The sequence below is a fragment of the Aspergillus eucalypticola genome (genome assembly GCF_003184535.1).
Source record: "Aspergillus eucalypticola CBS 122712 chromosome Unknown BO83scaffold_3, whole genome shotgun sequence".
NCBI lineage: Eukaryota > Fungi > Ascomycota > Eurotiomycetes > Eurotiales > Aspergillaceae > Aspergillus > Aspergillus eucalypticola.
In genome coordinates, this window is record NW_020290277.1 from 147,604 (window position 1) to 161,770 (window position 14,167).

The window sequence follows — 14,167 nt, forward strand, 5'->3', positions numbered from 1 at the left end:
TTGGCGGACGGAGGTGTGGGTAAGGGTACATGGGCTGGGACTCAGCTTGTAAGCATCTTATGTTTGAAACCCTGTTACTGAGAAGTCACAGATGTGATAGATGCCGTGCTTACGGGCCAAAAGAGTCAGATACACTGGCGTCAACTCACATTCAGCTAGATTGTCGCTATTAGTGGTTATTATTAATAGAAGAGTAAAGCGCTTGCATGCAAAATACGAGGGGTCCCTCCAGCGTAAAGTACGCGCTCGGACACGGGATCATCGGTTCGGCTGGCTCTCTTAGCTCATTGGGTTGGAGAGGCATCTCCACCTTGGCGATTGAGGAAGAAAAGGTAAACTTCGAGGCTGCTGAGCTCGTTGCAAGGTGTCAAGGAAATAGAAATCCGTGCCGTGGCCGGATAGGACCGAGTCTTGGTACACCACGTGGATGTCATGGGGCCAGGACCAGGGGAAGAGAAAATACGAGCCGCAAGACTGTTCCTCAGATTTCGGGAGTTGATCGATGTCACACCCGTAATATTGCTATTAAAAGAATGCTATTTTTCTTTTGGCAGTTACTCATTTATGGGTATGTACGCATAACTCAAAAACACTCCTTGTAATATCCAGTATCCTGATCTCGTCCCTTCCAGACCACTCCGCAAGCAACGCCATGAATAAAAGAACACATACAAACAGAAGGAAAACCTAGGGCATCACAAAAGATATAAAAATAGAGATACTGGGAGAAGTGCAGGCACTGAGCCTGTAGAAAAAACCTGGTCGGACCTGAATAACGTCCATTGCATCTGCCGCATCTGTGCACATGATACGTACACCAACACTAATGGATGATGCGCAAGGTAGACCGGCTAGTTGAAACCATTCCTCCGGGTACGTCCTGAGTAGTAGGCACTGCCGTTCCGGAAGTAGGGATGCATGCAGGCCTGCTTGGCAGAAATTCGTCGTGCAGGATCATACTCGAGAAGAGCATCGAGGAGGTCCAGACCATCCTCTTCAAGGTCAGGAACGAGTGCACGGGTTTCATCACGTTTCCACTTAGGGAAAGTGGGTTTGAAGTCGGGGAAAGAGGTGACGCCGGGCCAGATGGCTTCATCTGGGGTACCGAGGAGACTGTGATCCAGGGAGGTTAGATGTTGGGCTGTTCGCACGGGAAAGAAGGGAAGCATACCGGAAGATCTTAAAGATCTCGTCGATCTCCGAATCACCAGGGAACAAAGGCTTGCGAGTGCACATCTCCGCGAAAATGGCACCACAGGACCACATGTCTACGCCGGTCGAGTACTGACGACCACCCAAGAGAATCTCAGGGGAGCGGTACCAAAGGGTGACAACCTGAGGAAGGTCAATAACACGTTACAATGAGATAGGTCTGATACGTTGTAAAAATACCTCATGGGTATAGGTTCTCAGGGGAACACCAAAAGCTCTAGCCAATCCAAAGTCCGCCAGCTTAAGATTGCCATCACGGTCAATCAGGAGGTTCTGGGGCTTGAGATCACGGTGTAGAATACGGTGGCTGTGGCAATAACGAATACCCTCCACTAGCTGAGCCATGAATTTCTTGACCATGGCATCGCCAAGACCCATGTTCTTGCTCAAAGCAGAGCCTTCCGGAAGAGCTTTGCCTCGGCCACCTTCGCTGACAGGAAGAGCCTCCATATACTTCTTGAGGTCGAGATCGAGGAATTCGAAGACGAGATATAGCTTGTGGCCATCGGCATGCACAATGTTCAGGAGTCGCACAATGTTGGGATCGCTCATCTCCTTGAGTAGGGAAATTTCACGGATGGCTGTGCTAGGAACGCCTTCATCCTCCGCCTCTAGTCGAATCTTCTTGAGGGCGACAATCCGATTGGGATGGGTGAGCTCGCGAGCCTTGTAGACAACGCCATAGGTTCCTACAACAAGCAAATTCGAGTCAGTCTCGGATTCAAATAGAGAGAGGGCGATCGGATAAGAGTCGGATCAAGAGAAAGTACAATTGTTATCGGCCTTGAGGTGGACGTACCTTCTCCAATCTTCTCGATCTTCTGGTAGTTCTCCATGATGAAATATGTCGCTGATTTCCTTGCTTCCTCACACAATCACTTTCATCTGATATATCCGATAATTGAACTGAGCGTACACAGCGTGTTGTCCTGTCTACCAGCACGCGGGGTACAGGAAACAAAGGAGGCTGCACGACGACGGCGGTGGGTTGCCGGGGAAGAACAGAAAGCGTCAAGCAGAATGCGAGGAGTTTGGGGGCACAATGGAGTTGACAGCAAGCGAGGCAGGAGTCAGTTCCCAAATAAGAAGCAGACTCAAGGGTCCAAAGAGCGAAACCAGCCTCGTCCCGAGCGTGACTTACCTTGAACTTACCTGGAATGGGCTATGAGATTTGAAGCAGTTCAACTTGGAGTCTTTTCATCCCTGCTGGTGGGGAGCCCAAGGCGGTCAGCAACGGCCGTACACAAACAAACCCGCGCGTCCCAAGGCGGTGAGCGCGTGGACAGCTGACCCTTTTTTCGTTGGTTGCCGCCAGTGGCTTTTTTTTTCCCGCTTCAAGTTGGAAGTTTGGAACGAGCCCGCCGGATGGCAAACTTTCATTCTTTCCTCACGATCAAAGTTATCCAGATCGGTTCATTCACCTACAGGAAGGCGGAGTCTCTGGGCTTTCACGTAGATATGCAATAGTCTGGACAAGACTACGTGGACTAACACTACTACTGCGGCTGTCCATTGATTTATGAGTTGTCAGCTGCATAGTTTATCCTAATGCCGCATATCAAGGATTTGAACGCCCATGAGCGTCCCCCAGAGGGCATCAAGCAGCGTTATAAGCAATACCAGAAGTCCACGCTTACGGAGATAGAGTCTGATGACAGTATCATCGATCTGCAGTCCTTGGACCCTCAAAATCTCCCAGAGGAAATCTCCTTAACGCAATGGATTTCCAGCGCAGATTTTGAGCCTGTATTTGACCAATTCCTCGGCACGAACCAGGATCTGCAGGGTGCTCGGCCTGCTAGGGATGTCCCTGTTTTCAGCCATCGTGCTATTTCCGGTTAGCATTATTGCCCCATGGCACTCCATTGTAGAAAGCCACTGTTGACATGCTGTAGGTCTGCAAATTATTCCCTCGTTGCTTCCACCCGCAGTTCAGGTCGAGTTGTTATCTCGTCTGTTCCACCGGGATTTGTCTAACCCCCGGCATCAAACCAACCTTCATCTGCACTATGATATCACCTATCCTAGTGCGGTGAACGAGGTTGAAGCGGTCTCGGCCGATATTAGTCCAGTAGGCGCTCATCCTCCGTCTTTCTTTGGAGATGATCCAGCCCGTGCCATAGAGCCTAAAGACCCAAATATGCACAAACCACTTACTGTCCAGAGCATACTGAACAGAAAGCTACGCTGGGTTACTCTAGGTGGCCAATATGACTGGACCGCCAAGGTGTATCCGTCGGAGCGTCCTCCCGAATTCCCCAGGGATATTGCAAAGCTCTTGCATGCCATGTTCCCAGCCACTGAAGCTCAGGCAGCTATTCTCAATGTCTACTCTGCTGGCGACCACCTCAGTCCCCATCGCGACGTCAGTGAGGATTGTGATGTAGGCTTGATTAGTGTCAGCTTTGGTTGCGATGGCCTCTTCTTAATCAGTCATGACGACGGCGAAAATTGTGAGATTATTCGCCTTCGCTCCGGGGATGCGGTGTACATGGATGGCACCTCACGTTTTGCCTGGCATGCAGTACCGAAGATTGTGCCGAACACGTGTCCTGAGTGGCTTGCTAATTGGCCATCAAGCCCGCATGATGGTGCAGCTACCCAGTATGATGCTTGGAGAGGCTGGATGTCGGGCAAGAGAGTTAACCTCAACGTTCGACAAATGGAATCTGCGAAACCTCACGATTGAATTTGGGGCAAGGTCTTACAAAGCGCAACCATGATGGGCTCGACCAGGCGGAGCATAGCTTTGAATATATGCGACGAGCGACCATTGGCAGCTTATCAAGCTGCGCAGTTCTTCAACGCCAATGGAGGGGTGGACGGCACTATTCTATACCGCAGGAGCAAGGAACTAGTGCATCTATTCTTTCGAGGTTTATCTTCTCCAATACTCATGGATATTGAGTGTGGGAAGTACGCCAATGCTCTCTTGAAATAGGAGCTTTTACCCAAGACACGTGGGTTAAGAGTTGGGAATCCTGCTGTCGGGCAGGGTGGTATAGCTGGTGAGATAGAACCTTGGTCCAGCAGGCTGGCTTCGGTATTTATAGTTCGATGTAGCATATAGAAGGCCGTATATATTCATGCCCAGAATTATACATTCTGAAATACCCGAAATGCGGAATAGCAGCATCTTACAATATAGCGGGGTAGCAAGTGGCTGTCAGCTTGGCATTCCATCCATCCATCCATCCATCTGCCGGCATTCATTCAAGAAGCCCATCTCTATCTCTCCCAACCAATGCAGAATCTCCAAATGTGGCCGCTCCGTATCTCCCTCCTATCTAATTGATAGATTGAATAAGTCCGAGCACTATCTGTCTCCGGGCCTCAAACAAGCGAACTCCCCCAAGGCAGGACGATAAGCAAGATATACTCCGCGCCATTGGTTCCACTTCCTGCAATCCCCCGCCTTCATATGATTGACGAATAGAAAAGATGGGTAAGACAACGGGATGATCATCCCACCAAACGCATTGATAAGATCCCATCGTCTACCCCTCTTCCATCACCGTCCAACTCCTCAACACACACTCCTCCCAACAACAAGAACAACTACCACTACGATTCTAAAATGGCCCTCACACCCTGGGAACAAACCGCAGCAACGAAACGGCAATCCGTCCTCGCCGCCATCCCCGACAAATGGCGCATCAAGGGCCCCATCCCCACTCCGACGGAGCAGCGCAACGTAACAGGCCCCTACATCCAGCAATTCCTATCCCCGCGCGAGATTGAAATCACCGAAACAGATGCCGTAGGGATCACAGAGCGCACCACGACGGGCCAGTGGACGGCTGTAGAGGTGACCGAGGCGTTCTGCCATCGTGCAGCGTTGGCGCATCAACTTGTATATTCCCCATCCACAAGGAGTGCTAGTATTCTCTTCTCTCGACTAAACAAGGAAATAGGTAAACTGCCTACACGAAATCTTCTTCGACGCTGCGCTCGAAACCGCCCGCGTTCTAGACGATCACTATACCAAAACTGGAAAACCACTCGGTCCCCTTCACGGCCTGCCCGTCAGCTTGAAGGATCAATTCCATGTCAAGGGCGTGGAAACAACGATGGGCTACGTTGGATGGATCAACACCTTTCAAGGCAAGACGAATGATCCGCGCTATCGTACGCATGAAAGCGAACTCGTCAAAGAGCTCCGCGCTGCCGGGGCAGTTCTTTATTGCAAGACTAGCGTCCCCATGACGTTGATGTCAGGCGAAACTATGAACAATATTATAACCTACACGCATAACCCCAAGAACAGACTTCTGAGTTCCGGAGGTAGTTCAGGAGGTGAAGGAGCGTTGATTGCTTTGCGGGGATCGCCGGCAGGATTTGGTACGGACATCGGGGGGAGTATTCGTGTCCCTGCGTCCTTCAATGGACTATACGGAATACGGCCGTCTGTGGGGAGAATGCCGTATGAGGGGGCAGCTAATTCTGGAGATGGACAGAATACGGTGTTGTCCGTTGTAGGGCCGTTGTCTCCGTCGGCGAGAGGGTTGGTTCTGTTGTTCAAGACGGTATTGGGGGCGAAGCCGTGGCTAGGAGACCCCGGTGTGTTGGAGATCCCCTGGAGGGAGGATATCGTAGAAGAGACGAGGAAGTTGGTTCAGGGACAGCCAGAGGGACTAGCCTTTGGGATATTCTACGATGATGGGCTGGTAAAGCCGCAGCCGCCAGTTGAAAGGGCGATGCGCATCGCTGCAGAGACTATCAAGAGTCTAGGACACAAGGTGAGTGCCCTGCTTCTCCTCCTCCTCCTCCTCCTCCTCCTCCTCCTCCTCCTCATCCTCATCCTCCTCCTCCTCCTCCTCCTCCTCCCTCTTAGTTGCACCACTGCTAATACTCATCCCAGCTCATCAACTGGCAACCCCCCTCTCACCAAACAGCCGCCTCCATCGCAGTAAGCCCCCTCTCTCATCCCCCAATCAATCCTTCACAACCACCGCACCCCCTTACAACAAACCAACTAACCATCCCAAGAACCGCGCCTACAACCTGGACGGCGGCGCCGACGTACTCCAAAACTTCGCTCTCTCCAACGAAACAATCCACACCTCCGTAGTTATCGACGCCTCGGGATCCCCGCAAAAGACCGCACTCGAGATCGCCGCCTTAAACGTCGAGAAGCGCGAATACCAGAAACAATACCTCGACTACTGGAACAGCACGGCACAAGTGACGGGGACTGGCCGGCCCGTCGACGCGGTCATTTGTCCGGTGGCGCCGCATGCGGCGTGCATTCCGGGGAAGTATGCCACGATTGGGTATACGGCGTTTATTAATGTGTTGGATTATACGAGTGCAGTTGTGCCGGTTACATATGCTGATCGGGGGGTGGATGTTTTGGGGACGGAGGGGAGGGAGTATTTTGGGGAGTTGGATAGGAAGACGGAGGGGGAGTGTAAGTTCTTTCTTCTCTTTCCGTTTCTTTTTTTCTTGAAACTGTTTGCTGTCGATGAGGTTGGGGCTATGTGCTGACTGGATGTTGCTATCTAGACGATGCGGATGTGTTTGATGGGGCGCCGGCTGGGATTCAGCTCTTTGGAAGACGGCTTCAGGAGGAGAAGATTCTGGTATTGGCTGAGTATCTTGGTGAGAAATTTAAGAAGGCTAGTGCTTGATCATAGCTAGTAGTATTGGAATTAGTCGATAGCTCTAGTGATATTGAAGAATTGCGGTGACAACACAGGTTTTGTAAGAAACGAAGAACAAAAAATACAACGAAACCGAAAAATGTACAGCCGCAGGTATCATAGCATCATTATGATTTTTACCAACCCTCTAATGGTGTTAATTTCACCAGAACCCCGTCCTTCGGGCTCACTGTTGCGGCTTCACGGAGTATGAGCTCTTTATTGGGATCCTCGAGTTCGAACTGAAATCTCCCTACAAATGTGGCCAGCAAACAAGCCAGCTCGGCTTTGGCAAAGCCCTGCCCAATGCAGCTGCGCGGGCCATGTATGAAGGTCAGAAAGGCGTAGTTGGAGGTGGCACCGCCGGTGTTGGCTTTGCCGGGGCCCAGCCACCGGTCGGGATTGAACTGGTCCGCATCAGGACCCCAAAGGGATTTATCGTAGTTAATCAGTGCGGGCACAATTTGAATTACCGTATCCTTAGGAATTCTCTGTCCGCCGATTGTGGTGTCTTTATTGGAGACGCGAACAGTGCTCGGTACGGAGGGATGAAAGCGGAAGACTTCCTGGCAGACAGCATGGAGGTAAGGGAGGGAGTCGAGAGTGGCGGCGGATATGGAGTCGGGTTTTTCGACCGAGATAGAGGGCAAGTTGGCGCGAATCTCCTCGCGCAGGCGGGTTTGAATATCAGGATACTTGGAAAGGGCATACACGCACCATTGCAGTGCTGTCGAGGTGGTTTCGTGACCGGCTGCGAGGAAGGTCATCATCTGATCGATGAGCTCCTCGTCTGTGAAACCGCCACTCTCTATTGCTACCGAGAGAATGTCTACTGCGTCTGTGGTCTGGTGTGCCTTTTCGCCTTCGACTGACCGTCGAGCGTCGTGGATCATTTCATGTGCAACGTTCCGAATGTAGGCCGCACTTTCTCTGATATAACGATTGCGCTTGAATGGCAACTTGTGGACCAAGTGAGGAACGTTGAGAATGAGTCCAATAACAAAGAGGCCTTTTTCCAAGTGAGTGGGAGGTACACTGTTGAGTTTGTGGTATGCGGCCGCCAGCTTGTTGGTTGGATTCTGTAGAGAATCAAAATCGCGGTTCATGCCCGCAAGACCAATTATGTCAAGTGTTGCTCTGCTGCTCCAAGATGCTACGCGGATGACGTTGTCTGTCGGGTTAGCACGCTGTTGCAGGTCTGCTTCGATCAATTTCACCATCTCAATGCTCTTTGACCAGAAGATCGGATATAGATCCTTGATGTGGCGGTATGAGAACGCAGGCATAAGCAGCTTCCGTTGTTGCTGGACGATACCCAAATCAGTTATAACGTATGTAGATAATATAAACCAATGGTCATTTGACCCACCTTATGTTCAGCGCCCTCTACTAGAAGCACGCCATGTTCCCCAGTGATGCGGCCAAGAGACTGTCGGACGATTTTAGGCTTCTCAAAGTCATAGACCTTCTGGACCAGTATTTCGCTCAAGGCTTTGGGGGTTGTTGCTATCGTTCGCTCGAGGTTGCCCCCCAAGTAGAACCTGATCAAGCCATCGTTCGGTATTTCTTGGTTCCATCGACGCATCCTGTCATAAGGATTTACCAAGACGAATGTGCCATTGTTTCCGGTGAACCATGCTCGACCCTGCATAGAAGCCACATTAGAGAAGTCTCCATAGTCGGGGAGACCGAGAAGAGAGCTTACCGGAGGAGTTGGTATATGCTTGATCGGGGTGAAGTAGACAGGATAGAGCACCAGGCGGTAGAATATTCTCAGGACGAGGATGACTGCAGAGAGTAGAAGGAAGTCCCGGAATGTCGATCGGAAGTAGGAATATATAGCGATACCGACGTGAATGGTGGTCCACGGTATTCCCGCCATGGTGGGAGCGACCGGATGTCGCTCTAAACTGATGTGATGGACACGTGGGAATGAACCAGAATGCAAACACGCGAACTGACAGCGAGAATGAATGCTAAGGAGGATAAGAATGAGGTGAAAGGACAACTATATATAAACACGGAGCGACAGGCCAAGTACTTAACTACTGTTGCTGTTGGCGGACCAGCCAGCAGTGAAAGTAATAAGACCAGCTTTATATACTAGTACATCGTGAGACAAGTGGATCAACGATCACGAGCCCGGGCTTTTCTGTCTGACCGTTTTGACGAGGCTGCGGCGCGACCCAGCCGGCTGGGGCATTAACGGCACCGGGGACACGAACGGCCGACCAGGTGGATATTAGACCAGCGGCATACCGCGGTGCTTATTCGATGGAACTGAGTTGGTGGATGCCTGGGTGAGTTTCCATAATCAGCAGCCACAGCGAGCGGCTCCCGATGCAACCCGAGTTGGGGGTTAGAAGCAACGAGAGTCAGGAGGTCGGCATCGGGATTTGATGGGCCATGACCCTTGGTGGGAGCCATGGTACTGTGTACATAGTGAAGTATAGACGGACATAAGTAGGGATTAGATTGTCGCAAATTCGGCTGGGAGAGAGAGAGACGTCATAAGGGAGGAAAGCTTAACTAGTACTTAAAGTAACCGTCGCGAGGCTAGAAAATGTTTCATTAGTGAGGCGACACGTGGGTCAGTGCCTCAGGAGCAACTTGCTCAAAAAGTAGTAGTACGTAGTATCTAGGTAAACTCAACCATTTAATTCTCAAGTACCAAGCGACAAGTGAGATGAAGTCGCACCAAGTAAGTGCCGGTGGACTAACATCGCAATTGCCGCTTTGGGAAAGGCGTGTCACCTGCATGACGGCCGCTATTTTTAATCCCCGACCAACGGATGGTCCGCAAGGTTTGCCCAATTCGGAAACCAGCCCCCGTTTCATTCCTTGGAGCCGACATCCCTTGGGTGGGGTTGCTAGTACATATACAGTAGTAGATAGATGGTTGGATGGATATCGCCAAAGCATAGCATGCTCATTATGATTGTGGAACCTTAGTGGACAATAACAGCCAGGCTTACTTATATGCAAACGCCATCTTCATCCCCCATTAACATATCATTATAGTTAGTTCTCCTTGTCCAGCCATCGTCGGCCACATCTATCCCAGCTCTTCCCAGCTAGTAACTATTCAAAGCCGCTCTGGCAGTTTCGAAAATACATACCCGAAAATTTCTCGACTTTTGTACAGATTCTCCACCCGCAACCGTTCGTTGTACAAATGGGCGTTATCACTGGCCTGTCCACACGGCAGGTTCGCCGCCGGCGCAGAGAACTCCTTCTCCAAGAAACGTATCGTCGGGATTGATCCACCCTCGCGGATATAGATGGGCCGCACGCTGGACCCAGACCGTCCTCCCGCCGCCGAACTGGACGTTTTCTCCCCGGTAGCCTCGGGGGCCGATGTGCCGGCAGGCTCATCGGCGACAGATGCCCCTGACTTGCTGGCCAGCGTCGAGGATGTTGGCACTGTCGTGCTCAAGGATGATCGCTGACGCGCCGTTTTCTCCGCCGAGGAAGTCGTTGTCGACATGATGATCCGGTCAATGTGAGAGGCCAGACTATCGCCGGAGTCCTTGCGCTGGAGGCCGGGCCGCTCCTTCGATGGCTTAGGAGTTGTTGACTCCGACGCCTCCCGTTGAATGGGAGGGTATGCGTATCTTTGGGGCTTGTTTGTTGGTGACCAGGCAGCGGTGATTGCTTCAGCTAAGGTCTCGAAGATTTCATTGTCGGGATCTCCCAGCCACGGGTCCGATTTGCCCGTGATCTCGACGGTCAAATCGTTCTGCGATTCCAATCGATCGAACTGCTCTTGCACAAATAGAGTCAGGTTCGTGGCCACCTCATCTGCTTCTTGGTTCGGCACCAGTCGAATGGACAGGCTGGCCTTGGCTTTGCGGGAGATTGTCGTGGTTGCGCTTTTACTGCTTCCAGGCACCTCGACTGCATGAATTGTGAGGGATGGCTCCCTCCAGCGGTGCATGAGCGACTTGATCAGCGCATCACTATCCGCAATTTCGGGGTGATGAGGCAGAAGAACATCAGAGATCGCGGCATAGCGTTGCTTTTCCGCGTCGGTGAGCGGCAGGACTGGCTCTTGGAATCCAGGGAGGTTGATTCGACCCTTGCGACCGACCAAAGTGCCCAGAAGCATGGTGAGGTCTTTCAAGGGCTCATCAAGCAGTGCACTTCCATCAATACCACTGTGAAGATCAGGATGATCACTGGTCACGATAAGGTTGGCATGAACAACGCCACGCAAGCCATAAGTCAGGCATGGGTTGTGGTCATCCAGCCAATAACTGTTGGCAAGCAGAATCCAATCTACCGGACCAATTTCGGACTTGTGTGTCCGAACCGTTTCATGAAAGTTCTGCGATCCAGACTCTTCCTCACCTTCAATAAGGAAGACGACATTGCAACGAAGCTCCTTTCTCCGCGCAAGGTCAGCCGCGGCATACAGGGCTGCTAAAATAGGCCCTTTGTTATCCGTCACGCCACGTCCGTACAAAAAGCCATCAATGGAGGTCAGTTGATATGGATCAGTATTCCACTTATCCCTGTTGGCATCCGCTCCAACAACATCGTAATGTCCATAGAACAGAATCGTCTTGTCCACCTTATTCGGGGCTGTGGCGTTGAACCGCGCATGCACGATCGGATTCGTATCCGCCCCAGTAGTCAGCAGATTCGTCTTGGCACCTAGGTAAATGCAGTGTCGGCGTAGGAATGCAGCACCTTGGTTGCATTCACCAGCAAATTTCGGACTAGAAGAGACCGTCTTGTATGCGACAAATTTGGCTAGGCAGTTGACCATCTCATCTGTACAATGTAAAATTAGTATGCGTAATTTATGCTAATCACTCATAATCATACCGTTGTTGATGCGGGGCTGCTCAGGTTGCGCTCGAGACACATCGGTCAAATCCCATATACCAACAGTGTTATCGTTTCCTCCACTGGCGTAGATGTACCGATCTTTGAAGCGACCGGCTGAGGATGCCAACATGGTGCCTTCGTGAGCCACCCAGCTACCGATTTCCTCGAACCGGGAATTGAACTTCTACAAACCAATGAGCATCATATATCCAAGTCATGGCTCAAAGCTCCTACCTTAATGACACCGTTGGAGTCTCCGCACACTGCAACACCGTGAATGATATCAACAGCCCATAGGTCACCTGTGTGCATCGAAATCCTCTTCACCAGTTGATGGGAGTCCAGGTTCCAGATATTCAAGGCGCCCCCCGCCAAACCACAGTAGAGGAATGAGCCCTCGACAGCGATTGAGAGCACCGGGTCTCCGTTCTGAAGCTTCGCAATCTGCGAAGGGACTGCATTGTCCTTGGCTTGATCCAAGCGCCAGAGTTTCACAACTCCGTCGCCCGCACCGGTCAGAAGCACCTCCTCAGTGGGTGCTTGTTCAATTAGCCCTCTCACCAGTAACATGGTGTAGATATAGCCATGGTGAGAAAATAAGCGGTGATGATCCCGCTTGAAGGTGAGAACTTGGCCGCCCGGGTGTACGCCATCTGCACCCGGGTCCGATCTGGGAGCACGGGAACCATCAGGGCCTCTCGAATCGAAGAATCTGTGCGTCCGTCGGGACAATTGAGCGGCCGAGCGTTGCGTCGAGGCCGCATCCGTTTGTGATATATCACACCACTGTTATTGTCAGTAGGGAGCAAAACCATCATATGAAACCAATTGATTACCTGAATGCTGGTATTCTGACCACCACAGTAGATGGTCTTCAGAGTAGACGAATAGGCCACAGCAAAGATGTCACCAACGTCATGGTGGGAATGTATGGAGTAAAGGCGGTCGAAGGTCCTCGTGGACCAAACCTGCGGCTTGTCAACACTGCAGACGCATGAGTAAGCATACGGAAGTAGCTACATTGACAATTGAATCACCCCCACTGGAGAACAGAAGCTCTCCATCCTCGGAAAGAAATAGATCCAACACGCTCTCTTGATGGGCATGTACCGAAAGGACGAGATCGTATGTTTCCAAAGACCATGCCTATGATGAGTCAGTGGGTGGAGTCCTGCGGTGTCAAGGTACAACGTACGACAATGTCTCCGCCTTGAAGTCCAGCAAAGACGCATTCATTGTCCAAAACCAGGGCTAGGACGGATCGACTGGCTTGGACACGGTGGCCGATGCCACACTCCGCCGGCAATGCCGCGTGGGCTGAGTCATGAGCGAGATGAGCCGTCACGGAGCGAGGATCGGACTCCCAGACCTTGGTTTGGTCATCGGTATCTGATGAGCTATCAGATTCTACAAGTACTGCGTGTTCCATTGCTCCTGCAATGGAGCCGAAGATCTCAGCTATTCTTTCCTCTTTCGATTGAATTGACAGCTCAGTGGTGGGATTCACGTGATGTGCTGTGATGCGAATATGTGAGGCTTGAATGAATGGGGCGGGTGGATAAGCAGCAAGGTATGGGGAAGGACAACAGAGAATGCAGAATAGGGCTAATTAGCATCAATGGAGATGGGGAGAAGGAGGAATGAAGCTGAAGGAAGCAACACGACGTCGATAGAGGTGAAACAACACAATTGCTTCACCTCCAGAGATGTCGTGATCGACCCGGTGAAGGTTGTCCAGGTGGACCAATCACGGATCAAGGAAATTGTTGGCCCCAGCAAGGTGGGGCGTCCCCCAACTGTGGCGGTGCAAGCGTATCGGAACAGAACATCCACTTGTCTTAAAACTCTTTTTCCGACTCACCTGGCTGTGGTTGTTTATAATTGGGATGCTTCCAGCAACGCCTATCCCTGCGGTCAATGAGCGATAGGATCTTCCCCCGGCTTACATGGCATTTTGTTCTGGCCTCTTTGGCCCCCCAGCAGGGATGCAGGAGCTCGAAATATGAGAACAGGCATTTCTCACCTAGGTTTTAAAAGCAGACGTGCTATCAACGTCTCAGTATTGCACTGCGACATGATTCATGAATATGCATTCAGCGAGTCCACGTTGGCTTTATTAGTGAAGGCATATGCGTATCCTGATGAAAGAAGTGGCATTTATAGGAGGCTGTCTGAATTAAGGGGTAGAGGTGTGACCACAGCTTGCGACAGACGGACTAGATACATAACGTGGGAGGTCGGGATTTGATAACGCGTCCTGACGCACTTAGTTTATTCAGCGCGCTGACTATCAACGACTGGTTGCAGATGGAGATAAAGAACGAGCTGTCGGAGCCCGTTAGTTGGGTCGCCATAATGAAAAGGTGTTCAGCTCTTGACAGGGGTTATGGAAAATCTTTGGCTCGTTCTACTGAATTGTGTGAACGAAAGGGAGAAGCGGGAAGTCTCTGGAAAAACAAGCAAATCGATCTTCATCTATG

General features: G+C 51.2%; 6 protein-coding genes across 6 annotated transcripts; 3 read left to right on the forward strand and 3 right to left on the reverse strand.

Annotated features, from left to right (window-relative positions):
- Positions 1-513: 513 nt before the first annotated feature.
- nimX (cyclin-dependent serine/threonine-protein kinase CDC28) lies at positions 514-2,365 on the reverse strand. Its single transcript, XM_025530296.1, has 4 exons — positions 2,012-2,365; positions 1,393-1,901; positions 1,172-1,335; positions 514-1,113 (listed from the first exon to the last, which is right to left on the reverse strand). Exons 1-4 carry the CDS (start codon positions 2,046-2,048, stop codon positions 852-854), a joined length of 972 nt encoding a protein of 323 aa, XP_025391972.1. The 5' UTR covers positions 2,049-2,365; the 3' UTR covers positions 514-851.
- A 209-nt stretch (positions 2,366-2,574) lies between these two features.
- alkB (oxidoreductase, 2OG-Fe(II) oxygenase family) lies at positions 2,575-4,301 on the forward strand. Its single transcript, XM_025528225.1, has 2 exons — positions 2,575-3,049; positions 3,108-4,301. The coding sequence occupies exons 1-2, from the start codon at positions 2,761-2,763 to the stop codon at positions 3,899-3,901; spliced, it is 1,083 nt and encodes a 360-aa protein (XP_025391973.1). The 5' UTR covers positions 2,575-2,760; the 3' UTR covers positions 3,902-4,301.
- Positions 4,302-4,505: 204 nt separating this feature from the next.
- Positions 4,506-6,842, forward strand: gmdA (putative general amidase GmdA; the record flags this gene model as incomplete). The annotated part of the gene is made up of 5 exons (XM_025529022.1): positions 4,506-5,065; positions 5,127-5,951; positions 6,074-6,121; positions 6,202-6,622; positions 6,718-6,842. The coding sequence occupies exons 1-5, from the start codon at positions 4,790-4,792 to the stop codon at positions 6,840-6,842; spliced, it is 1,695 nt and encodes a 564-aa protein (XP_025391974.1). The 5' UTR covers positions 4,506-4,789.
- A 149-nt stretch (positions 6,843-6,991) lies between these two features.
- Positions 6,992-8,736, reverse strand: BO83DRAFT_395460 (cytochrome P450; the record flags this gene model as incomplete). The annotated part of the gene is made up of 3 exons (XM_025533080.1): positions 6,992-8,158; positions 8,224-8,499; positions 8,560-8,736. 3 exons carry the CDS (start codon positions 8,734-8,736, stop codon positions 6,992-6,994), a joined length of 1,620 nt encoding a protein of 539 aa, XP_025391975.1.
- Positions 8,737-9,767: 1,031 nt separating this feature from the next.
- On the reverse strand, positions 9,768-13,363 carry BO83DRAFT_353096 (glutamine amidotransferase subunit DUG2). The gene is made up of 6 exons (XM_025529023.1): positions 12,883-13,363; positions 12,708-12,833; positions 12,524-12,655; positions 11,922-12,473; positions 11,685-11,871; positions 9,768-11,630 (listed from the first exon to the last, which is right to left on the reverse strand). Exons 1-6 carry the CDS (start codon positions 13,114-13,116, stop codon positions 9,940-9,942), a joined length of 2,922 nt encoding a protein of 973 aa, XP_025391976.1. The 5' UTR covers positions 13,117-13,363; the 3' UTR covers positions 9,768-9,939.
- BO83DRAFT_374841 (uncharacterized protein) lies at positions 13,172-14,065 on the forward strand. Its single transcript, XM_025530297.1, has 2 exons — positions 13,172-13,257; positions 13,312-14,065. The coding sequence occupies exon 2, from the start codon at positions 13,312-13,314 to the stop codon at positions 13,606-13,608; it is 297 nt and encodes a 98-aa protein (XP_025391977.1). The 5' UTR covers positions 13,172-13,257; the 3' UTR covers positions 13,609-14,065.
- The last annotated feature ends 102 nt before the right edge of the window (positions 14,066-14,167 follow it).